General features: G+C 37.1%; 1 protein-coding gene across 1 annotated transcript; it reads right to left on the reverse strand.

The window, feature by feature from the left end:
- Window positions 1-579: 579 nt before the first annotated feature.
- CHMP4C (charged multivesicular body protein 4C) lies at window positions 580-26,983 on the reverse strand. The gene is made up of 5 exons (XM_082675111.1): window positions 26,788-26,983; window positions 6,580-6,757; window positions 4,292-4,406; window positions 1,144-1,309; window positions 580-961 (listed from the first exon to the last, which is right to left on the reverse strand). The coding sequence occupies exons 1-5, from the start codon at window positions 26,975-26,977 to the stop codon at window positions 897-899; spliced, it is 714 nt and encodes a 237-aa protein (XP_082531237.1). The 5' UTR covers window positions 26,978-26,983; the 3' UTR covers window positions 580-896.

Genomic DNA, 26,983 nt, shown 5'->3' on the forward strand with positions numbered 1-26,983 from the left:
TACTTTCACTTAAAGATCATTATGGCCAAAACTTTATTCAAGATACACTTTTAATTTCCTTCCTATATTTTTATGTATTTACAAGGAATATGATGTAAAGTATAAATAAATGTACAAGAAAGCACAAAACAGAAGAGAATGAATATTCACACATTTAGCACGCTGAAGCCATAACAGCATCATAATGGACTGGGAACGTTAATGCAGCTCCCTAAGTGACTAAATTACACCCAGGAGATTCTTGCTCAGCAGTGTAAGCTGTTAGTGCTTCCGGACATTTTGTGAAATGCATCCATTGTCCCATTCCAAGCTTAATTGGCATGATAAATGTCAATTAAAACTCCTTTAAGATTTTAAACTCAAGTGAAACTATTTATGTATAGACTCACACAAGACTTCTCTACAAACATGTCTCCTATAAGAGATACATTTCTTATACATTCACCCTGGGCTACAACATGGATACAGCACAGCAAACTTGCATTCTCATAGGAAAGAAAGTTATTTTCCCCATCTTTCCTAAACATATCACTCTTAAGTTGCTTATAAACTGTTATATGTTTTATACGTTCATAGAATTCAGTTTTCTTTCAACAAATATATAGAGAGTACCAACTACGTGCCAGGACTGGAAATAATATAATAGTGAACAAGGTAGAATGCCCCCTCCCATCAGTACGGAGAGATCCTCCAAAATGCTACCAGGAAGTCCCATTCCATCCCGGATCCTAAATCTACACATGACTCCTTTTTTAACTTTTACCTATGAGGCTTAAAAGACAATTATTCATCCAGTATAAATATAAAACAGAATCTTTGTTAACTTCTATATTTGGCAAAAACATTTTTTGTGTCTTATGTACAGCTCATTAATTTCGGTGTCCAAAAATTCTGTTTTAAGTAGCCCAAGCTGCCAATTGTTTGATATCATCATCCTCTCCTTCTGCCCTCCTGGAAGATGCTGAAACAAACAAACAAAAATGGATAAAAATTAGTAATTGGTGACATTCATACTTTCAGCACAGAAAACAGGTATGAATTATGTATTAAAAGGTATATTTTATGCAATGAAAGAAAAGTGCTAAAAGGCATAGGCCTGGCTATTATTTCAGGTAATTATTTGACCACAGGTGGGGAACAGACCTGCTCGGGATCGATGTGCAGAGGAGGAAGTGCTAGACATGCGACCTGGTACTCTGTCTGGCTGTGCTGGGAGGGAGGAGGAAGGCACATTTGGAAGTCGGATATTTGCCATCTTCTTATTTAATTCTTCCTGCTCCAGTTCCTCAAGTTCTGCCATCAGCTCATCCTGAACAGAGAAAAAAGAAAGAATTAGGGAGTTAATGTTTCAAGAAGTGGGTTTCCTCAAACATAATAACAAGAACATCTGCTACCCAATTGATATGTGAGAACCCAGTGAAATGGAATATTTATTTTAAGACTAAGTCTGTTTTGCAACACTGAGCAATAATTAAAATATGAATATTTGGGGTTGTGCAAATTTGTTGTAGTTAATCTTATAATACTTCAGTCAACAGTTTTTCAAGTAATTTGTGCTAGCTGAATATATAACCTCCACAGTGTCTAGGAAATTTACACCTTGCCTGTCATTTTTCCAATGTATCTTTTATTTTCTACTGTTAAGAATTAAGAATCTGTGAGACTTTAACTAGAGGAAATAAATATTTTCATTTGGGCTAATGCTACTTAAATAAAACAACAGGTATAGCAAAACCATAACATACCAAAAGTAAAAAGAATCAAAGATATTATTGTCCCTTTGTCAAATTACCAAAACTAGTAAATATCATGCTCTATGTCTTAGTTAAGAAAGCTTCAACTCAAGGTAGGTACACTGTATTTCTTTCTTTTAGCAATAGCCCCAGAGTCTGGTTTAATCCTAAACTATTCTCTGTCCCAAGAACCTTAGAGAGGCAAGTCTAGTTTGAGGCTTTAAGGGTAAAAGTCACCTTATGACATATATGAGATGACTTGAGATGAATAGTTCATGTCTAACTGGCTCCAAGTGTTCTCAGGTTGAGTCCAACCCCCCTGAGAGAAGTTGGGAGTCAAAACTAAATTTGTCATCATTAGAATTCTGAGGTTGTCGTTATTAGAAATGACCTAAGACGCTCTTATATTCGACCAAGGAGATTTCTTCATTTATTCATCATAGAACAAATTTACTGAGTGCTCACTCCTGGCTGAACTCAGGGCTGGGGAGACAAAGTCCAAACAACAGTCCCTACATTTAAGGAGCATATTGAATGTAGGAGAAAGGCACAGAAACAAATAATTATTCTATATTAAAATGAGAGTAACAATACTATGGGCCAAGAGTGGAGTTCCTTAAGCCAACCACAGCATTCGATCAAGTCACCATGTATCAGACATACAGTAAGCTGAATGACTGTCTGACCATTATATCTACCTCATGAAAAGGAAATAAACATGAAAATGTATAGCATGAGGCCATGTGAAATAGTGTGGTCAGTGTAGTTGTGGGCTTTATGATTCTCCACAGGCTGAATGAATAATGTACCTTCAGCATGAATACTCTGATATCCTATTTCTGCTCACAAAACAATTAAGAACAAATATAGCAAATGTAGTAGTAGCAGAACACACTATCCTACACTGAATGTATGCCCAGAATTGCCAATAGTGCTTGATGGTTACCAACAGCACTGAAAAGATATTGATATTTTCTTTAGCAAATATGTGGTGACAGAATAATCATCTCCATCATTTTCAAACTTCAGGTATCATACACTTATTTATTCATTGATAAAAGAATTTTAGAATTTAAGAAACTTTAGAGATAGTCTAGGGATCCGGTCATTTTCATTTTATAAATAAGAAAACTAAGGGTCAGAAAAGTAAAGGGCCTTACACAAAGTTTAGTAATAAATGGCAGAACCCAGAGGTCCTAATGAGCCCAGAGCTCTTTCCACCATGTCATAGTGCACTCATTAGGTGCTTGTTAGTCTAACCAGGGATAGGCAAACTTTCTCTGGAAAGGACCAGACAGCAGTATTTTTGGCTTTGCAGACCGCATATGGTCTCTGTCTCGTAGCCTTTTTTGTTGCTATTGTCACTGCTGCTGTTGTTTTCTGCAATCCCTTAAACATATAAAAAACATCTTGTTCAACAGGCCATACGAAAACAGAACTTCAGGAGGATTTTTCCCGAAAGCCACATTTTTCCAACCCCTGGTCTATACTATTTTAAAAAGCTATTGAAGAAACAGACGAACAGACAACAAATAGAAAACAAATTTATGGTTACCAAATGGGAAAGTAGTGGGGAGCGAGGGATAAATTAGGAGTTTTGGGATTAACGTATACACACGACTGTATATGAACTAGACAACCAAAAAGGACCTACTGTATAGCACAGGGGACAGCACTCAATATTTTGTAATAACCTATGAGAGAAAAGAATCTGAAAAAAAATAGATATATGTGTATGTATAACTGAATCATGTTTCTGTACACCTGAAACTAACACAACATTGTAAATCAACTATACTTCAATTTAAAAACAAAAAAGTAGAATGGAGAAAGATAAAATAAAATAAAACAAAACTAGAAATAAAAAGCTGTTGACACCCAGTTCTCACTTTCAAGGATTCTGTGGAACTACGTCTTACTTATTAGATGTACCATTTTTAACACTACATGAACGTAGGAAGTCAGATTCTTTGCCATGGTAATCTGAGAATTGGAAATGTTTCAAAATTTGTGTGTACTTTGAGTAGAACAATTGAAATTCACAGTGCAGACATCACCATTATAATTATAGCCTGTATTATTGGACTGATTAATCTCAATGGAATGTGTGTGTTAATAATGTCACTCCACATTTATTTTGTTTCATAGCCTAAGTAATGAACAGAGGCAGCCTAACCTCTAATTTAACATGAGCATGATCTGTTTCTTGCAGAGTGACACAGTCTGCTTTGTTTTGCCCAGATGTGCGAGCACTCAATTTTTCGTAATGGGGTTTTAGGCTTCAACCATTAAAAGTCACTAACTTTACATAATCACATGCTGCTTTTCCTTAATAGCTGAAAACTTAATTAGGGGGCTATTTGCCAAACTATATTAATCTTTCCTTTAAATCAGAGCTACCAACACTTCATTTCCCTCTTAAGACAGGTACTTTTCTATGAAATTTATTCTTTAATGATATTTAAGGAAATGTGTAAGGAAACCTGCTTGCTCCATATGATGGGAAGCTGTCTTTTTTAGTGGCCACCATACTCCATTCTTTATATAGGGTCACCCACCTCATCAAAGTTATCATCAAATCCAACTCGTTGAGAAAACGCTTCTGAGATTTCTTGGGCAACATCCTGTTGCTCTGCGATCTCTTGCATCAAATCATCTATTTTGTTCAGATCCCTGGGAAATAATATTTTATTGAAATAGTTTAGAATTTTACTTTAAAATTATGAATTTAGATATAAATTAGAAAAACGAGTCAATTTAATATAAACTCTTAGTTATTTCAGTAGGATAGTAAACATTCTGGGTGATAAGACTTATCAACTTTAAGAATTGCATTTCAAAAAAATTAATAATTCTCTATATGTACATATATTTTAAATTATGTAAATTAAATTAAATTGATAGCCATTACATTTGGGAGTCACTAGAGGGCAAATTATTTGATAACTAACAATATTTGTAGACCCATTTTGAAATTTTGTCTGGTAGGGCATATGTAAAATTTAAATATAAGCTGCTATGTATTAACTCTGCAGGAAGTGGTACCATGGGCCACCAAGGACCACTGTGACTAAGATAAACTCGGGAAGCTCTCAGCAGCTGCTATCAGGGCAGCTTTTTGTAGAAGGTGAACTCTGGAACTAGAGATCTATTTTCTAGACTGCCTAGTACGTCTGAGGTCCTGGCTCCCTGAGAACTTTCCCATAGCTGCTGATGGTCTGAGAGATTACCGATGAGAGCAGGATTAGGCCTATGAAGCCCTCAGAAGAATCAGCAACTTCAGCAAAGGAATCACAGGCGCAGGACGGACAGCTGCTTTCAAGACAGTTTCTAGCACCCAAGTCCCACTGGCCTCCAACCACCCACTGAAGCTGCCAGTGTCCGAATGCCAGCATCTGAGCTGCCTCTCCAGTACCTTGTCTCTGAATCATTCCTCCAACTCTGAAGCTAGGCCAAACTGATTGGATACCAGAGAAGTGACAATTTTCCTCATTATTAAGCAATTAACACTGAAATTTTGATTCCCAGTGGAATAAATCTTTTACAAGTTTTCCATACTCTATACATGGGAAAACCTGAGTATTCTGACATAATTTCATGTAGTAATCAAAAAGAATACTTTGCCATTCTCCTATCATCCCTTATTTCTAATTCTTATATTTATAACAAATATACAAGGATTATTTATTTAAAAATCATATGAGAAAGGTACAGCTAAAGTTTGGGCCTGGGAGTGAATTTTTCTCAAAAGGAACACCCAGGGATGATGCTGCTAAACTACCCGGAGAGAAAAACTATGATTTTGTAATACATTTTAGCACCCAGCTTACAGCAACAATATAGGACTGTGACTCTGATAATGAATTGAAAGATCTCTCAGAAGCTGTCGAAATGATGGCTGATTGTCGATTGATTATCAAGGCAAGAAAATGTTAGCAAAGATGTCTTCAATGACCCCAGCCTCTCTCTCTCCCATCTTTTCCCATCCATGGAAGCTTCTCTACATCCCTCAGTCACTCTTCGCCCTTGCATACCTTTGGTCCAAACTTCACTATGATATTTAACTTTGGAAAAGGATTAGGTCCCAGACATTGATTCTCAGTGTGAATATAAAGCAAATTGTTAGCCCCACTGCCACTATGAATATAGATTACTGAGTGCTTACTTTGTGCCAGGAACTCCTAAGTGCAGTATATCCTGTATCTCATTGAATTTCACAATAACCACATGAGGTAAGTACTATTATTATTTCTAATTTACAGATAAGGAAACTGACTCAGGGAGAGGCAAAGTAATTTGCCCAAGGACAGTCAGCAGGATCTGGGATTATAATCCAGAAAATCTGACCCCAAATCCATGCTTTTATCTACTATTATATGTCAATGGTTCTCAAACATTGCTTAGTATCAGAATCACCTGGGAGCTTGGTTAAAAACAAAAAGGCCCAATGCTTACTTTTCTTGAAGGAGCTTGGGCATCTGTGTTCTCATTAGTAGTGATTTTTGAGTCCCCCCAAAATTTGACAACCACTGTTGTATAGTTCTAACACCTTCACAGATATTAACATTTAAGCCTTTTAAAAATTATAGAATGAAAATATTTGCAGGTGGAGTGTCAAACAATAGTGAGGCTACTGGGAAACGTTAAGGGCAAAACGAATGTCCTTTATTTTTTCATGGTCTTTTTTTTCTTTTGCCAATATTACTTCTGCTCTTTCTCTGAAGGAACATTCCATTCCTACATGTCAAAGAGTCTCAAATGAGTAAGCCCATTCCTGTGCAGATCATCATATACTTCCAAAGCACTGAGGGAATTTATGGCTCAGAGGGAGACTAAAGTCACTCACATGTTTTCATGAAGTGCTTTCATGGCTTTTGCTGCAATGCCCATGTTCCTTAACACTTCCGTGTTGGTGTGTGAGTTTTCCAAGGCTTCTCTCTGGAACTCAATGGTGGAAAGTGTGCCATCAATCTGAGTGAGCTGCTTCTCAAACCTCTTCTTTCTCTTTAGTGCCTGTAATGCAGCTAAATAAGGGAGAAGCCACATTTATAAGGAGAGAGCCAATCACTCACTCAAGACACTTGCTGAGCTGTTTACTCAGCACCAACCATGGAATCAGTATTGTTGAAACCAAAGAGGATACCAAATAAAAAAACTAAAGGGTAGCATCTATCCTTTCAGTTGCTTGTACCAACTACTGCTTCCTGAAACATTTTGTTATTCTTCCAAAGATCTGCCAAGTGTCAGAAGATGAAAAGTCAAAATTTCATAGTCTATAAAATATACCACAGTAGTGTTTCTGTTAATATTGGATTTTAGAAAAAGAATAGATAAAATAGAAGTAAATGTCACGTAATAAGAAAAATAAAACTTTAGAGAAAGAAAGAATTTTAAGAACTATCTATTCTAGCCCTATTTTCTTATTTCAAAGACAAGTTAATTGAGACCCAGAGAAGTTATATGACTTGCTTGAAGGTAGTCAGTGAGTGACAGTCCAAAGCCTAGGATGCCAAGCTTGTCTTGGTCTGAAGTGACTATGATCAGTAAGGTTACATCTAATCATAAGTGTCCATAAAATCAACACTGTAGAGTCATTCTCAAGGATTAGATGGCATACTGGTGAGGGAAAAGACTGGTGCCTTCAGAGAAATACCCTCCCATTAACACTTAGCAAAATCTTACATGCTTCTTTCAAAAATCACAACACTAAGAGTTGACTCTGGCACCTTGGAAGGCACCCCGAAAAATAGGCCCTAAAATGTGAGTTTTGATAAGGCATTTAGTGAGAATGCAAGAAAACAGCAGCAGCAGAATGCTAATATGAAGATAATTAAATGGAATTGACAAAAGAACGCAAATATTTTTATGGTTTCAGAGTGAACCATGTAAGTTATTGCAACAGAGATTTCTGAGGGAAGGCTGTTTTCTAATGGTTTTGGTCAATTTCTTCTTGTTCTTCCAACAGATTCAGTATATTTATTCCAATGCTTTTTGTTTGGTGCATGAAGACTTCTAGCCATTATACTTTCCTGCTGGAGTTTATTAATGATCTATGAATCAATATTAGTTGATCTCCATTTAACCTTTGCCTCAAGTTCCATTTTGTTTTCTATTAAATTAATATTTAATACAAAGTTAATATTTATCTATTAAAATTTATATTTTTTATATTAATATTAATGTTTAATATAAAATTAATCTTTCAGTTTTCTTTTTATTACAATTTGCCTGTAATAATTTTACATGGACCTCAATTTCAAAATTATTTTTAATTTGCTCTCTTTTGATATTGCCTATTACAGATAGCATTGAGTGTTTAATGTGTGTGATTATTTTTAACCATTCAGATAGTCTCCAACTTTTAATGTAAGTTTTTAAGTTATTCTCATTTATTGTAATAACTGATATATCATCTAATATGGTCTTTTTACTATCATATGTATTGTGTTTTCTGTTTGTTATGATTTTTATTTTCTTTTTGCTTTCTTGTCTTTATATAGATTGATCAATTTTCATTTGTCCATTTTACCCCCCTTTAACTGTGGGATAGTTATATATACTAAATTATTCTAATGGATACCCTTGTATTTAAAATATACACATATAATTAAACTTAAGTTTTCTATCCATGTTGAAAATAAATCAGAATCTATAATTAATCAGTATCTATAAAATGTATTGTCCCCAAACAAGATTGTCTTATCACCCCAAACCTCACAGTATTTGATTGAAATAATCTAGATTTTATTAGTTCCAGATGATTACCAGTTCTTTAAATTATTCTTTCAATATTTAAGGAAACATTTCTTAAGTGCAGTAAGTTTCATAGATACAATTTCAACAGTTATTTACACTAAACCAACAGAACTTGCTGGCTTATTTTCTTACTATTGCTTCTTGTATCCTATATTGTCATGAACCCAAGAGAAGAGAGATAATGTAGGAAATAGAATATGTTAAAAACAAAACTTGTATTAGTATCTTCAGGGAGATCAAGAGGCTATTGTGTTATAAGACAAGAATGGGCTTCCATAAAAACGAGCAACTAGAAAACAAGAAAAATACTTAGAAATTAAAAACATAACTAAAAAAAAATAAAAATGTTAAAAAAGTAGAATAAATATAACTGATGACTAAATTAGTGACCTGGAATATAAAGTTAAGGAATTCTCCCAGAACATAGAATGAAAAGAGAGATAAGTTAATATATTGGAGGACAGAGCCAAGGAATCCAACATCCGTCTTACAAGGATTTCAAAAGAGAAAGGATGTTTCAGGGGGAGTGTGGATAATAATACAAGAATAAATAACAATTTCAGAAGAAAACAGAAACAACGGTGGGGAAAGAAGTAATAAAGAAATTAAAGAATACGGTTTCCCCAAGCTGAAGGAAGACGATTCTTCAGAATAAAAATACTCACTGAACACTTAGATGTGAAAAGCAAAAAATAAAAGGCACATGTCTAGACCTATACTAGTGAAATTTTGTAACTCCAAGGTAAAAAAAGAAAATCTTAAATGTTTCCAGAGGAGAAACAAGCAAAGAGATTATCTACAAAGGAATGAGACTGATATTATTATCAAACATTTGAAATACTGGCTATCCAACAGCAATGGAATAGTGTCTTAAAATTTTTGAAATGTTTTGAAGCTAGAATTCTGTAAAAATCCAAACTATTATTTAAGTCTGAAACAAAATGAAGTCATTTTTAGACCTATAGGCATTTAGAGAATTTATATCTATGCACTGTTTCCAAAAAAAATACCTTTACTCCAGTAAAATTTTTTTTAAAAATCCAAGAAAGGACAATATAGGATACAAAAAGTAATAGTAAGAAAATAAGCCAGGGAACACTGTAGTTTAACAGTGTAACTAACTGTTGAAATCATAGTTACATAAGAGTGTTTCTCCATGAGGTCTCTCTCTTGAAAGAGAAGGCTGCCCAGAGCTCTACAGAAGCGCGTGGGGCATGCCGACAGGCAGGCTTCCTTCCAAGGGTAGGGAGGAAGCAGACAGGCTGGGAATTCTTACAGTTGCCAAAGAAAGGCTTTTTAGGTGTGGATCACTTTTCTATATTTCCCTCATGAGTGGTAACTTTCTTTCCCCGCCCCTTTCTGCCCACTGTGAAGGTCCAGGGTCAACATGGTTCTGCTCTACTTCCCTCCCCAGGTGCAACACCACAATTTCTGTCCTTGCTGAATAGCACTAACACTTAATTTAAAGAACAGCTTTTATTTATTTATTTAATCTGTCCTTTAGGAAAGAACTAAAAAAAAAAATAAAAAATAAAAAAAACAACTGGCACAAAGGCCTTTCTACAATATCATACAATATCACTGTGGAGAGGCTCTTCACGTGAGTGACCAGAGTTGTGTGAGGGTTTTCTCCTGAACACAGGAATATGGCCAGCTGACCTTCTGTGCTATCACTCTGCCTGTAGATCCACACCCACTATGACATTTATTACATTGGATTATAATTTTTGTAAAATGTATTCTACTCCATCTCCCCTACACTAATTATAAGCCCTTTGTGGAAAGATACAGAATCCTATCCATCTGTTTCCCCAGTTCCTGGCACATGTCCAACAAAATACTGTACATAATAAAAACCAATGTATACTGAGCATTTGCTAGATGCCAAACTGGTGTTAAGTGTTTTATGTGCATTATGTGATTTATATCATTAATTCTCACAAAAAAACTACAAGAGTAAATACTATTATTGGTCCATTTTAGAGAAGATAAGATGAATGAATACTAAATGAATAAATTTCATAATTTTGTGCACCATGACAGCATGGTATAACGGAAAGAGTATGGCCTTCAAAGTCAGAGTGTGAAATTTTCTTCCATGACTTAATAGATGTATATTCTTGGATAAGTCACTTTCCTTCTTGGATAAGTCATTTTCCTTCTCTGAGCTTCAGTTTGTTATTCTGGAAATGAGGACATAATCCCCAAGAGTCAGGGTGATTGTTCTAAGAACTAGTGATAATTTATGGAAACCACCTTATAAAGTACCTGTACACAGTAGAGACTGAGCAACTAGATATTATTTCTATTAATAATAGTGATTTATATAACAGTCATTCATTAATGAGATTGCATATCTTATTTCTGAGAACTCCGAGCAACAAGTTACCTGTTTTTTCACTCTAACTCACCATAACAGGAACATAATATTACAAAACAGCTCTGCATTTCAATGGTACAATACATAATACTATACAGCAGAGTATCCTAAGAAGCTAAACTCCAAATACACATCTCCACCCAACATACCCAGAGGTGGAAGATTCAAAGTCCGTCTCTTTCCTATCTTGTCAGGCTGGTTCAGTGTCCATACTTATTTGGAACCTAACTATACCCATTGACCCAAAAGTATTTTCTTTTTTTTTGTTTTTGAGAATTTTTAAAACTTTTCATTAAAAAAATATGCCACGCTTCCTAGTAACAATTAATTTTAGATTACTTTCTGTAAATTGAAAAATGCAATTTGGTATAAAAGATGGGGCTTTGGAATCACTAGCATTGCATTTTAATCTTACCTCTACCAATTAAAAACTGTGTGTAATAACCTTGGAATGTGAACTTAACTCTCCTTAAATGATGCTTCCTCAGTTGAACAATAATTATAACAATAAAAATAACACCTAGAAGATGACAGTAGAACATTGTACCCTGGAGTCAGGTTTCCTTTCAAATCTAGGCTCCATCTACCCACTGCTACGTGGCCTTACATAGCTGCTTATTGGAAAATGTGAATATAACTCATGCGGTTGTTAAAGATTAAATGAAATAACATATGTAAAGAAATTAGCCTGGCACATAGTGAGTGATTACTAAATATTAGAAATCTTCATCATTACCATCATCTTCTTCACAAGATTTCAGAACTATATTTTGGGAGCCACATGATATAATGCCCAACCTTGTTAATATTTTTTATTAATAACAATAAGTTCTGGAATTCCCTGGCAGTCTAGTGGTTAGGACTCTGTGCTCTCACTGCCAAGGGCCCAGGTTCAATCCCTGGTTGGGGAACTAAGATCCCACAAGCCACATGGCGCAGCTGACATAATAATAACAAGTTCTGGTTTGGACACAATTTTGAACGCCTATATTAACATATGGTTTCTGCCCTTCAAAATAGTTGGGAGAAATTTAAAAATTCACCAAGATGTGAGATCTCAACTTACACTATAATCTCCATACCACAAACTACTTTAGGTGTCTGAATCAGACACCTAAACTCTGAAGGAGGAAGCAGGTAATGAAAGTAAGTGAAGGAGCTGCTTGTAAATTTTGGAGATTAATCCTTTATCAGTTGCTTCATTTGAAAATATTTTCTCCCATTCTGAGGGTTGTCTTTTGGTCTTGTTTATGGTTTCCTTTGCTGTGCAAAAGCTTTGAAGTTTCATTAGGTCCCATTTCTTTATTTTTGTTTTTATTGCCATTTCTCTAGAAGGTGGGTCAAAAAGGATCTTGCTGTGATTTATCTCATAGAGTGTTCTGCCTATGTTTTCCTCTAAGAGTTTGATAGTATCTGGCCTTACATTTAGGTCTTTAATCCATTTTGAGTTTATTTTTGTGTATGGTGTTAGGGAGTGTTCTAATTTCATACTTTTACATGTACCTGTCCAGTTTTCCCAGCACCACTTATTGAAGAGGCTGTCTTCTCTCCACTGTATTTTCTTGCCTCCTTTATCAAAGATAAGGTGACCATATGTGCATGGGTTTATCTCTGGGCTTTTTATTCTGTTCCATTGATCTATATTTCTGTTTTTGTGCCAGTACCATACTGTCTTGATTACTGTAGCTTTGTAGTATAGTCTGAAGTCAGGGAGCCTGATTCCTCCAGTTCCATTTTTCATTCTCAAGATTGCTTTGGCTATTCGGGGTCTTTTGTGTTTCCATACAAATTGTGAAATTTTTTGTTCTTGTTCTGTGAAAAATGCCAGTGGTAGTTTGGTAGGGATTGCATTAAATCTGTAGATTGCTTTGGGTAGTATAGTCATTTTCACAATGTTGATTCTTCCAATCCAGGAACATGGTATATCTCTCCATCTATTTGTATCATCTTTAATTTCTTTCATCAGTGTCTTATAGATTTCTGCATACAGGTCTTTTGTCTCCTTAGGTAGGTTTATTCCTAGATATTTTATTCTTTTTGTTGCACTGGTAGATGGGAGTGTTTTCTTGATTTCACTTTCAGATTTTTCATCATTAGTGTATAGGAATGCCAGAGATTTCTGTGCATTAATTTTGTATCCTGCTACTTTACCAAATTCATTGATTAGCTCTAGTAGTTTTCTGGTAGCATCTTTACAAGCAGTTCATGCAGCTCAATATCAAAAAAACAAACAACCCAATCCAAAAATAGGCAGAAGACCTAAACAGACATTTCTCCAAAGAAGATATACAGATTGCCAACAAACACATGAAAGAATGCTCAACATCATTAATCATTAGATAACTGCAAATCAAAACTACAATGAGATATCATCTCACACTGGTCAGAATGGCCATCATCAAAAAATCTAGAAACAATAAATGTGGGAGAGGGTGTGGAGAAAAGGGAACACTCTGTCACTGTTGGTGGGAATGTAAATTGATACAGCCACTATGGAGAACAGCATGGACATTCCTTAAAATCTAAAAATAGAACTACCATACGACCCAGCAATCCCACTACTGGGCATATACCCTGAGAAAACCATAATTCTAAAAGAGTCATGTACCAAAATGTTCATTGCAGCTCTATTTACAATAGCCAGGACATGGAAGCAACCTAAGTGTCCATCAACAGATGAATGGATAAAGATGTGGCACATATATACAATGGAAAATTACTCAGCCATAAAAAGAAACGAGATTGAGTTATTTGTAGTGAGGTGGATGGACCTAGAGTCTGTCATACAGAGTGAAGTAAGTCAGAAAAAGAAAAACAAATACTGTATGCTAACACATATATATGGTATCTAAGAAAAAAAAAGGTCATGAAGAACCTAGGGGCAAGACGGGAATAAAGACTCAGACCTACTAGAGAATGGACTTGAGGATATGGGGAGGGAGAAGGGTAAGCTGTGACAAAGTGAGAGAGTGGCATGGACATATATACATTACCAAATGTAAAATAGATAACTAGTGGGAAGAAGCCGCATAGCACAGGGAGATCAGCTTGGTGCTTTGTGACCACCTAGAGGGGTGGGATAGGGAGGGTGGGAGGGAGGGAGACGCAAGAGGGAAGAGATATGGGAACATATGTATATGTATAACTGATTCACTTTGTTATGGAGCAGAAACTAACACATAATTTTAAAGCAATTATGCTCCAATAAAGATGTTAAAAAAAAAAAAAAGAAAGAAAGTAAGTGAAGGAGAGAGCAAGAGGTTAAGGGGAAAGGCCTTCTTTGTTTTCTCACCTGTGAGAAAGAGATAGAGGAATATTCCTCTATTATAACAATAAAAAATAGTGCAAGAGTGATGATAAATGGCCATGGACACTGGCTCCAGTATCAAAGAGACAACAGGAGGAAGTGGGAACTCCAGAGACCAGGAGAGATTAAGCCTGATCTATGGAAGCAACACCACTGGGCTCCAGTCCTTGGCTGCCATGCAGACTGCACGCCCAGCCTTCCACACGATCAAAAGAAGCAAGAGATCTGGATTTGCATCCCAAATCCTTCAAATTTAAAAGCTGAGCTACATTTTTCAAAAAACCTTGTGTGAGCAAAACAGATGATTTCTATATGGCTGGATCTGGCCCCAGGACACCTGACACTTCTTGTGGCTTCTATCTGGCACAGTATGTTTCTCCCAAACACTAAGACCGGACGCTTCTGTTACAAAGAGTCAAGAGGTGTATATGAGGAGTATCCCTGTGAGCTGTTTCTCATGTGAAATGATGATGCCATGCGCCCACCATGAGATGGACAGGCTTTAACTTTGTTTTCTAATAACAAATTTAGGAAAGAAACAGTTGTATTTTTTTCAAAGACATTCGACAAATGTTGCAAATAAAGCATCACTCCTGATTTAGCAAAGAAGGACGCTTTTCGAGGGGTGTAATTTAACCTATGTAGAATGTGCAATTCAATCTGCCAAGCTCCTACATGTGCTTTTAGGCAGCTGATGAAACCTGGAAAACATTCTTTCTAAAACAAAGGAATCTACTGTATTCCTTTGTGGGGGAGAAACTTCCAGGGGTTTTGTCTCTTTGCATAACAGTGATGTTCCTTCAGCAACGGAGCTGCAGAACAATGTCCGGTATGTACTGCTGCCAAGGGATACACGAAGAGCCCTTACTATACAGCCCATTGAGAACTGGGAGTGAAATGTAAGAATTACCCACTTGAACCAAAATTCAACTAGCCCTCTGCAACTCTACCACATTGCCAGAGGAGGAAGGCTTTCAGTCATCTATGAAAAATAACTTCAAATAGCAGAAAAGAGTTGCAGTTTCATTGCTTAGATAATGTAGAGGGCATCTTGATTGGAAAGGTCAATCTGTTATTCTTTGCTTGTTCAAGGTGTATAAATCCATGCCATTGTTCATCTATTAGTTGGCAAAAAAAGGAAGAACATTTTAGGAACCATCATATCTAGTGACTACAAACAAACCTATCTGTGAATATGAAACTGGATTACGACAGCTCTACTCTCTCCCAGGAACGGATGATTTCTAGAGAAGGCCTAAAAAGATGAAGCTTGGAAGACTTAATCCCAGAGAGTGCTTAAGTGACATGCCACTCACAATTGGTTATGTCCTCTTTTTCTTTTAACTGGGAAGTCTCCTAATCGTGTTGTTTTATTCGAGAAACTTCAATGTAAGCCCCGTTCTTACTCACATACAACTCACTTCATTAATCAAACAATAGTTCTATTTATGGCAACTCATTATAGTTCTCGAAAAACACAATCTGAGTAAGCATCACCATGAGCATTCCATAAATGGAATAAAAACAAAATGTTTCTGTTCAAAGTCACAAGTTAGATTGGAAACAGCTGGGGAAATATTAGAAAATTCTAACATTCATTTATTTGTCCAGGGCCAACCCATTATGAATTTTCCCCAGGCTTCGTCATTTTTAAAAAAATATCCTTCATCCATTCATTTCAGTCACTCGACAGGTATGCACTGGGGATCCACCACATGCTTGGCACTGCAGGAGCAAAGAAATAAGGCTACAATCTCAGAGGAGGCAAAATATAAAACGGGCATTCAATCACTTATTCATCATTCAACAAGCATTTATTAAGCACCTACCATCTTACAGGAACTGTCTCCATGGATACCAACTTGTATAAGGTACATCCTTCACTTCAAGTAGCATAGGAGACATTGAGGAAAATAATAAGAGACACATACACAGCACAATGGATACACAGAGGAATGTACACACTACACTCTCTCTGGAGGGTAAGGGAAGACCTCACAGGGAAGGTAATGAAGCCAGGGTAACTGTCTACACAGATGCTCAAACACACTGCCCAGTAAGAAGCATGAATGATGAAACATATTACTTCTAGCCCCTGACCCTCTCCCCTGCTGCAAATCTCTTTACTAAATGATGTAACGTTTCTGGCTGAGAAGCCGGAGCAAATCACACCAGTTTGCCACACTAGCTGGAACTTATAAGTAAGATCACACTTTCAGAGGTCTGGTCAATATTAAATGTCATTAAAAAGGGTAAATAGCAAGCTAAAAGAAGATTACACCACAGAAATGATGTAGTGGATTATACAATGGCAAAGCATATACTTGAGAAAACAATAAAAAAGGAATGAGAGATATTCTGAGGAAAGGGCATTTGGAAGAGGAATATTGCTGGAAGCAAGCCAGTAATGTTGTACTGAATTTTGTGTTAAAAAAAAAGAAGAGTGATTGATTAATATTATGAAGTGTAAAGGATTACAAAGAGGTGGCCTTAGCCATCTGAAGAAAGATAGAAGAAGACAAGGGAAATGGAAGTTATTGTCCAACAGAAATGATGTTCCTCTCCGCATCCTAAAAAGCTCACACTTACTTTTGGAGATAAGGCAGTTCTTACTGCCAGGATGTCACCCAAGAGATTAATAGAGGAGATAAATCTGAGAGGGGAAGGTCATGACCTAAAAGTGCTATTAGGCTTGAGTTGCCAAAAAAGGAAGAAATGCTTGCATAAAAGACTCATTTTATTTATTTTTTCCTTTTTTTTAAATTAAAAAAAAATTTTATTGGAGTATAGCTGCTTTAGACTGCTGTGTCAAGTTCTGCTGTACAGCAAAGTGAATCATCCATACATGTACATATATCCCCCCTTTTTTGGATTTTCTTCCCATTTAAGTCACCACAGAGCACTGAGTATAGTTCCCTGTGCTATACAGTAGGTTCTCATTAGTTATCTATTTTACACATAGTAGTGTGTATATGTCAATTCCAATCTCCCATTTCATCCCACCCACCCCGATTTCCCCATCAGTATCCATACGTTTGTTCTCTATGTCTGTGTCTCTATTTCTGTTTTGCAAATAAGATCATCTATACCATTATTCTAGATTCCACCTATATGCATTAATATACGATATTTGTTTTTCTCTTTCTGACTTACTTCACTCTGTAAAAAAGACTCATTTTAAATATCTACCGAAATTCCTATTTTTCATAATTAATTGCTTCCAAGGTCAATTTCCAGGCAAGTAAAATTAACTTGTTATTGGAACACTATACCAATGTATTAATTAAAATCTACTTGACATTCTTTGTAAAGACCCAGTTAAGTGACCAGGCAGAATATATAACCAATTGAATGAATAAGTTTTCTACTTGCTACTAGTATTATTAGTAACCTGATAAATTGGTAACCTTTATGGGCCTGCTATTGCCTAGAATATAGAGGAAAAAGTATGAACATGAAACCAGCAAATATTAAATAGAAAAACTCAGAAAACAGCTGATTATGCTTCATTCTACAGGGTAGACATAGGTACCTATGGGTATAATTTTGTATGCTGTGTGTGTACCTTTGTGTATGTCTGTATATACGAATATGTGTATATGCATGTGTTTATATGTGCATGTGTGTATATGTATCTATATATGGATATATGTGTTATGCGTATATGTGTGTGTGTGTGTGTGTGTAATGTGGTTCTATTTCCTACTTGTAAATAAGTATTCCTTGTTCATATGATGCACCAATAGTTCCAACTACTGTGCCCACGGCTTGTAGGTGCTCCTGAGAACCAACAAACTTTACCCCTAGAGCCCCCATTAGTTCCCACTGCTTATGATTCTATGATTATTCCCCAGAGATCCTATGACCAACAAATCTGGAGGAATACCAAAAAAAAAAATCTGGAGGAATACATAATTCTTATCCTCAAAGCAAGGTGACTATTACTAACTTAAATTCTTGAAGAAAGGTTTACTTTGACATTGGCGATGAACTCTATGTACTATTCTTTAGTTTTTCAAATGTAAGTGAGAGAAAAACACTCAACAAATATAATAGTTTACGTAAATATAGTTTACATGAATAAAAGTTGTCAAACTGCTCAAAAAATGATAAAACATAGGTTCTTGTGTATATGATCTTTGAAATATGTGTAAATTGGCTTAACATAATCATAACTTTTTTTTCTTGCTTCAGTCAACACAGTAGAAGTTCTGAGTTAGGATAATATCTTGGTTCAAACTCCAAGGTTACACTGACTTTCCTTTTACATGAATGAAATATACAAAAAGAATGGTAATATAAATAGCACTGCTCATTGAGAAAGGCCTGTTGAACAATGTTCCTGCTACAGCAAAGAAGACACACCCGTTATGACTGTGCAGCATATAGCACTCTGTGAAAGAACCAAAAAGATTCACTAAAAATTCATGTTCAAATAGAGAATGAAATGTCCAAAATGTTTGGTCGCACAATTTTATTTCTCTAACTTCATATGTAAGCCAAATATAAAAGTGTAAACTTTATTAATTTAAGCTCACTGGTTGACATTCAATTTTAAGTTTTTAAATAACTTCTAATACAACGATTCCCAAATTTTAACAGAGAATAATCAACTTTTCCTTTCCTATACTTTAAAAATCACCACTCCTCCTTGCTTGCCATTTTGGGTTTGTTTTGTTTGAGGGTAGCAATTACACTGTTGGTATTTAAGTCACTAGACTGCTAGATTGAGAAGAGGTGTTGGAGGCTGCACAGAGCAGATGATGGGCAGGACTTTAGCTATTTCCCATTCTCTCACTGGAAATTCCCACAAGATAGAAATATTTGAGAAAAGGGCTTAGCAGTGGGCTGAGAGAGCCACTGGTCCAGGTTTAAGAGCTCTTACTGCTTTAAAGTATGACCATATAAACTTCGTACTAAGTCCTAAATATTTCCAATAAGTAATTCTCTATTAATACCACTTGTTTGAGGTAAGTAATTAAAATCTCTGGTACGAGAAAGTCAGTTACTCAGGAAATGTCTTATTATTTGCTTTATATTTATTCCAGACTCTCGTTTTGTTTTTTTTTTCCTTCACCTTCTGCAAATTTTTGAGCAATTGTGTATGTGTTAGAACTTCTATAAAATTATAGTCAGAAAAAGTAGGAGAAACTAAAATTACTGGTATATGCTGTAAGTTCTGGATGTAGTTTGCTAAAGCAGAGGATTGAGAGTGTAGTTTTAAAAAATAAAACCTCAATATTATTTATATATTTTAAGTGATTGTGATAATTTTGTCCCTTAAGAGCACAAATAGATTCATGTGTACTTAAGCGTATTACAAAAATTGAATACCAAAATAGATTATTCATGCCCTTTCCAAAACTGACCCCCAAAGCAAAGCATCATAAACTTTAAAACTCAGAATCAGATGTCTTGCCTTATAGGCATAGGCTAGAGTATTATGTGTTTTGAGGTTTCTTTTTCTGTTATCTTGAAAATAAAATCTGATCTGAAATAAGTAGCCCTAAATACTGAGAAACATACTAGTAATGCTAAGTACATCTGAGGACAGTTCACAGTAATCTCCTGTTGTAGTTTCTTGAAACTGCATAAATCATATGATTTTGGCATAACCATGGTGTTAGTAGTAACTTTTCTACCTTATTCTATTTTATTGTGGCTGATTCAGTAAACTACAAAATAGCATAAATCAAGTAAAATTATATTTTTGCTGAATGTAAATATTTCCCCAAATATGGTGCTCTATTCCAGCTTTGTGGAATTTAAATGAAGAATAATAACAAATGAACGTTCCAATATTTATACTATAGCTTCAAATTCATGAAGGAAAAAAATAAACTAGATGTAAAGTTATATAACACAAGAAACGGTCCCAATTACCCTCATAGAAGAAGCTACGGGTTAGCCAAAAAGTTTGCTCAGGTCTTTCCATGCCCGAATGAACTTTTTGGCCAATCCAATATGATAGGTCAGCAAACTATCAAAATTTGTACCACAGATACTTGAAAGAATGATTCTAGAACAGATACACTCTATACTCTAGTTTCTGGGGAAGTAGAAAAGAAACCAGTGGTAACTAGAAGCCAATACGAGTTCACAAGGTGAAAATTTAGTTCAAAAACTAATCTCATGGGCTTCTTTTCTTTGGGTTACTGGATGATGACCAAAGAAAAAATATGGACCACCCACTGGCCTTCTAACTTTATACATACCAAAATCACCCAGAAAGCTATGAGTACCAGAATTCTAAACCTTATCCCAGATCTCTTGAAACAGAATCTCCTGCTGTGGCATCTTAAAAAGCTTTCCAGGTGAATCTAATGAAGTTAACACACTACCAGTTCATAAACCAGCATTGTGAACCAGAGGTGTGTGAATATAGTTTGGTTTTAGGAATGTACTTTGTAAGGTATACTGAGGCATTGTTAGGGAAAAGAGAAAAAAACTTAGAGAAATAAGATGGTGTGGGCTAGAGATAGAGGTCAGGTGTATTCATAGCTAGATGAATAACTAAACTCACTGAGTGCTGGGGTGTCAAACCGGTAATCATGCCTTAGCTGAATCTTACATGAAACATCATTGCTATCATGCAGAGGTGATCCTGGAATGAAGTCCCTAGTGATGTGTCATGAGCTTCTGTCCTTGGTTCTGTCTTATTCAATAAATTTTAATACTTGGACAACAACAAAAAAGGCAGCTGAATAAATCTGTGACTGATTCAACCAAAAGAAATGGCTCATATATAAGCCAATGAAATTGGAATTTTAAAATCTTAATTTTAAGGCAACTGAAAATAAGATGATATTGAATAGAAATACATGTAAAACATGGAATGCAAGTTTAAAATATTGTTTTTAAAAAGCGGGGGAAGGGTAAATCTGGCTGGGATTTTTAATTCTTTCCAAGTCCAGTTGTAGATCCTTGCCAGGGCTCAGAGGGGAGTGGGAGGTATTAAGAAAGCGAGAAGTTTTAAAATTACAGTTTAAGTGAATAGGGCTCCCAGGAGTGGTCCAGACATTTTAGGTCCCCCCCAACCAGGGGGTAAAGCCTGATGGGAGTTCCCGAGGTGAGGGAGGAAGTTGAGGGTGGAGGTTGAGGAAGGGTCACATTTCTATTGATCTGTCTTTTTCCAGAAGAGAAATGGGCAGTTGACCTGAGAATAAGATCCAGGTATTGGATGCCCCAGGAATAAAATTCTTTTCCCTGGCCCCAGAATACACAGAGTGTGGTACAACAATTGGATAATCAGAGGCAAACAGAACACTATTGTGATGCCTGGTTGTAATTTGAATACTGGGGGACTCTGGGACCCTGCACAACGATTGTGGAGTAATAGTACCCTATACACTTCCCTAAAGAAAACTAATTCCGGTGCCTAAGATGACTTGTCAGAAGCTCTGGGAGTGTTTCTTCACAATTAACACAGCAGGAGTATCTGTGTAACACATCCGGGTATCTGAGTGATGCCAGAGGAGAGGAGAAACAAGAGAACAGAATGGGGGAGGAAGAAAGGAGAGAAGAGATAGTGCCTCCCAGTTTAACAGCCCATTAAATAATACATACAGGTTCTCAAATTGCATCAGAATCATTGAGTTATTTGTTCAAAGTTCAGGTTTCTGAACTCTACACTCAACCCTAAATTAGAATTTTTAGGGGCGTCCTTCTGAGTATACACTTTAACCAGCATCCTCCAGGGCTTCTGATGCAGCTGATTTGAGGCCCACATTTTGAGAAATTCTATTAGGAAAAGAGGTCGCCAGGTAAGTGATATCTCCCAGGGGAACTTCCATCTGGGTCCTGCAGTCTGTGCCTGTCTCCTATTACCTGAGCCATGCTTTCGCCCTCACTAGTTTGGCACTCAACCAGCTGATACCGATGTGGTTCTCTTTACCAATTTCTTCTGGTCTCCGGTGTCTGAGATTGCAGACTTCAGCTCTGTGACAACTATCATAAAAAGCCCAAAGAGATTCCAGCATTGAGCTAAACTAGTGGGACTGTGCCCACATCCCGACTCCAAGGAAGCCCCAAACTGCATCATGACTCTGAAAACAAATTCATCCTTGCCCCCAAACACCTCAGGGCTCAAAGGGAGCCAGCTATGCACACAAGACTCTCTGCCTTGAGGTCTCATTTCACCAAACAGACACCTGGCAAAGACGTTGAATGACCTCGGCTCCGAGTTGTCACTGGAATCCTGTGAAATGAAACTGAGGAGGGATTTTGGTCAAATTCACTTCCTCTCTGTCTCAACCTCTCACCTCTGTAAGTCCACTTCCCAACAGCCTGAGGCCTAGTGATAACTCCAGCCTGGATCCACCCCTTTTCACATAGTTACATATTTGGAGTTCTTGTTCTGCCTGGGAAAATGTAAGCAACAGGGCCACCACAAGAGTGAGGGGAGAGAGTAGAGCGGTACCGAGGGGGAAGACGTCAAGGGCCACTCACTCTCTGACTGACCTGCCCTGGTGAGCAAACCTCAGCACGGGAAGCGGTAACTGAGGAAGTGACAGAGGTGGGGTTGCAGAACAGGAGACTCAGGCAAGTGACTGCTGTCCTCAACTATGTGAAAGGTCTTCACATGACAGGTGGAGTAGATTTATTCCGTGTTATTCCAGAAGACAAATTGGAGCCAGTATGTGGACCTTACTAGGAAACTGACGTCAGCTTTAAAAAAAAAAAAATGCTATGTTATCACAAAGGGTGATATATATAAAGTGCTGAATGGAGGGCTTGACACAGTAATGTCGTTAATCATCAAACCTTTGAGGATCAACTTTATCACCACCATTATGCAGATGAAGAGACTGAGACTCAGGCCAAGTAAATGGTCTAAAGTCACACCGTTTCTAAGTGTCAGGACAGGGCCAGGAATCAAACCCAGGGCTATCTGCTTTGAAGCCCAGGCTCTTGACTACAACACTAAGTTACTTTCTATCAGATATTTACACATTGATGAAAACTGAAGAGGGATATTACACTTAAGCAAATCCCTGTGACCATCTCTTAATGATTTTATTAAAAAAAAAAAAACTCATAAGGGAGGTTAAAACAGTGACCTCTAAAATGTTCCACCAACTAGTGTGGCAGGAGGGAGTTGCAATGTACTAAAATGTTGATACCTTCAGCTCCTGAGGCCTCCAGCCTGGGGTGTCCAGAGTCCTCGAGCTGCTGGTCCTTGGTTATCCCAGTGACACATACAAACATTATCGGTGCCCATGGGTGCCATGATATGAAAAGAGTTAGGAAGCACTTCAAGACTAAGAGACCTTGTATTTCTACCCCACTAACATTACCATGGATTTAGTTTTCTCATCCTTGACCCTGGCTACAGGGCAGAATCACCTGGGGGCACCTTTAAAAAATATTGATGTCCAAACCCCACCCCAGCCAATTAGATTAGAATCAATGCGGGCAGGATCCCGCAGGCATCAAGGTGACTTTCACATACAGCCAGGACTGAAAACTGCTCTAGATGACAGTGCTCAGCAAAAATAGAAAAAAATTACGTGACGTATAAAAAATTCTGCTTTTCCACAAAGCAGATTACTAGCTTATATAAAGCAGGAGTTCTATCATAGTAATCTGAATAAACTGCACTAAAGAATGCCTGTTCTTCTCAAGTTTTTAACCAAATTATAGATCTTGCTTCAATTGTTCCTCTTTTAGATCAACAGAGCCTTGATATCATGGCTGTTGCAAAACCAGTTTGGTGGTGCCCACTCAGGCTCTTTTTGGTAGATTATGGTAATTGCCAAAGAGGTTTGAAGTAAGAATTAGCTACCACTGCACAGCCTTGCTACAAGTTGCAATGAAAGCAAGTTTCAGACTCAGATCTGCAGATACATTTATTAAGCAAACATACATTGGCCAAGCAGGCAAAAAACAGTGTCTCAACCTGTTCATGAGCTCACTGAAGTTCCAGCTCTATGTCCTTTTAGTCTAATACACCTTATACGAAAGGCTCACTGAACACAGACAGCGACCTTCCCTGGCAGGGTGCTGTGCTCTGTGGGAGTTCAGACATCCACCTGAACCAAGGACTGGACACTACACTGATTTGATCAAGTCCCGGGTACCATCCTAACGTTGTTAGTTATACACCTAGTACATTCTTAACGCCTGTTCTTACGTGGGGAGCAAGGAAGTATCTCTAAACTATCTCAGCCAAACCACAGGTTTAGAATACCCACAATTTCACCAGGGAGATCCCATTTCTAACATTTATTATGCTAATTTAAGAGTTACTCATTTTACCAATAAAATCCATATTTGACATTGAGAATGCTAACTGTCAAAACTTCTGTTGTAGAGAACTAGATCACGGAAGAATTTGTACTGGCTGGGAGTATGGCCCTTTCTGATATGATACTAGATGGCCACTCAACTAGCATTCTTGACAGCATGTTAGCTGACTAACCGCCTCTAGAAGTAAAACTTTAACTGCACATATATATGTCACTTTGATTAACAGGTAAATTACGGCCATTCTGACACTGACATTGTGTAGCACAAGACCCATTTAGTACTAAGTATATTTGGCCTTATTATGTGTGTGAAAATATTTCTTGGGGGCTAACGGAAAACAGTAACCATATGTATATGAAGTTATTTGGAAGATGCTGATATTGACAGCGTTTCGAATGCATGGCCTGTGATTGGATTCTTTCCATAGTTTAGATTACAGATGGCCTCATGCTAACCAGACTCTTCCTACTTCCAGGGCCACTGTAGAATCAGGCTTGGGCTAACTCCAATGAAGTTCCCATGGATAAATGATGAAAAAGAAATAGCTTTTCTGAAACCAATTGATTATTTGCACTTGATACATCTCTAGCTACTCTGATTTAAGGAAGTTAGATTGATGTTCCTGATTGTGTTGCCTTTATTTATTTTTTTTTGGTGTCTTTATAAAGTCTACTTGTAGACACTTTATTTAGTGCATTGCCAACTCAAGAACGTTATATTATTTTACATTCTTTTCTTCTGAAAGCAAATCTATATTTCTACCACTTCATAGAAGCAGACGTTTCATTTTTCAGATTTTTTTAAGCCAGTATTTACTGAGCAACCACTGTAGATAAAGCTACGTACAGATCCAAGTGGATAACAAATCAAAAAAAAACACAAAAAAAACCTTTGACAGAGTACCTTGATGGGTACTCTAAGCAAATGGCAGAGTACCCATCAAACTGAAGAGGAAGGGCCCAGGAACAGAACAACAAATGGCTTTTTAGCAAGTCATATTGGCATAGTCTCTCTGTAGAAATTGCCATTTAATAACATCCCAAAATATTTCAGACACAAAGTAAAAATAGAAACCAGCACTTAACTCTAAAACAGCCTATAATGTGGACAAGAGTTACATGCAAGAGCAGAGGAAAATGAAACTTGGCCTTTTTGTTGTTGGTAGTAAATGGGCACAAATGTCATTTTTATGGAAAGAGCAGGATTTTCAAGGTTGACTCCAGGAGACATGATTCCTTTCCTGTGTTAAACAATAGCAGGGTCATTTAGGGCAAACTAAATCTTCCCAAGGCTTCATTATGACTGAAGAAGCCCAACTTGAGGATGCAAGTTCAGGGTTTGGTGGTGAGCAGAGTCCTAAATTGCCACTTCTATTTCTGGGTCTGTCACTGAACTTGTGTTACAAGAGCAAATCACTTCAACTTCTTGCTAGGTTTTTATATGTGCCACGGGTGTTGTTTAGATCTATTCTCTATAGGGAGAGCCATACACTGAAGAAACCAATTAACTCTGGCAAAGAACAAAAGGTTCAAGGTGCAAGGGGATCACCAAGAATCATTACTGACTTAAAGTCCTTTCCGCGTGGCAAAAGCCAGTGATAGAATTAATATTTAATTCTCCAACATTACTTTTTTGGTATAATAGCTCAACTGCACAACAGCCAACTAAAGTCTTCAACAGCTGAGGAAAAGGGAAACCAGAACATACTAGAATATACTTCAATGGAGATTTACAAGCAAGTTAAAATGTGCGATTCAAAATACAAACACACGGCAGAAAAGTTGATATTTAGCATCGAAATCAGCAGGACTGGACCAGGGTGAGACAAGCCAGGAGCAAAATTTAAGGGGGCACCCAAAAAAGCAATAATCAAGATAAATAATATTTCAATGCAATATTTGTGAAATTCAAAATTAATGCAAAAAAAATCCACGATGAACAAAACATCACATTTCAGAATGAATTTGAAATAAAGAAGGGCTGTGCAGAACACATAAAGGCCAGCTGCAACAGAAAAGAATCAGTAATACCAATCCTGTTTTTATTTTAAATATTGATATTTTGTTCATTATGGATGCTTTTGTATCAACTTTGAGTTTTTAAAATATTGCATAAAAATATTGTTCATCTTGATTCCTGAGATATGTGATGCCTCCTTACATTTTGCCCTCTAGGACTGTGCTTTGCTCAGCTCTCTCTAACTCCGGCCCCCTGGGGGGTCATTACCAGTTTCTAGAAAGGCCATGGGAGCACACCTGGTGGCCTGTGGGACAGGTGCTGTGGGCCAGACTGGACTGTCCCCAAGGAAACGGCTGGAGGTAGGAGGGGGAGAGTTCACGCCTGGGGCCAGACCCCGAGCCTACCTCGTTTATTCTTCGTGCCGTGCTTCTTGGCCAGGCTGAGCTCTCTCTGGATTCGATTTTCCAGGTACTCCTGCTTCTTGCTCAGCATCTCTTCTGTCTCCCGAAGTCGAACCAGGGCTTCCTGGGAGCTGGGAGCAGCTCGGCTCTTGGAAGAGCCTCCCCCTTTAAAGAACTTGCCCAACTTGCTCATGGTTGT

This window comes from Grampus griseus, assembly GCF_964374135.1.
Source record: "Grampus griseus genome assembly, chromosome: 17".
Classification (NCBI taxonomy): Eukaryota; Metazoa; Chordata; class Mammalia; order Artiodactyla; family Delphinidae; genus Grampus; species Grampus griseus.

What these genes read in the sequence shown, in the direction of transcription:
- CHMP4C (XM_082675111.1), bottom strand. Translation starts at nt 26,977, where the DNA reads ATGAGCAAGTTGGGCAAGTTCTTTAAAGGGGGAGGCTCTTCCAAGAGC. An exon ending in CGGCACGAAGAATAAACGAG is followed by an intron (nt 6,758 to 26,787) that starts GTAGGCTCGGGG and finishes TCCCTTATTTAG; the next exon opens with CTGCATTACAGGCACTAAAG. An exon ending in AAAGCACTTCATGAAAACAT is followed by an intron (nt 4,407 to 6,579) that starts GTGAGTGACTTT and finishes ATTATTTCCCAG; the next exon opens with GGATCTGAACAAAATAGATG.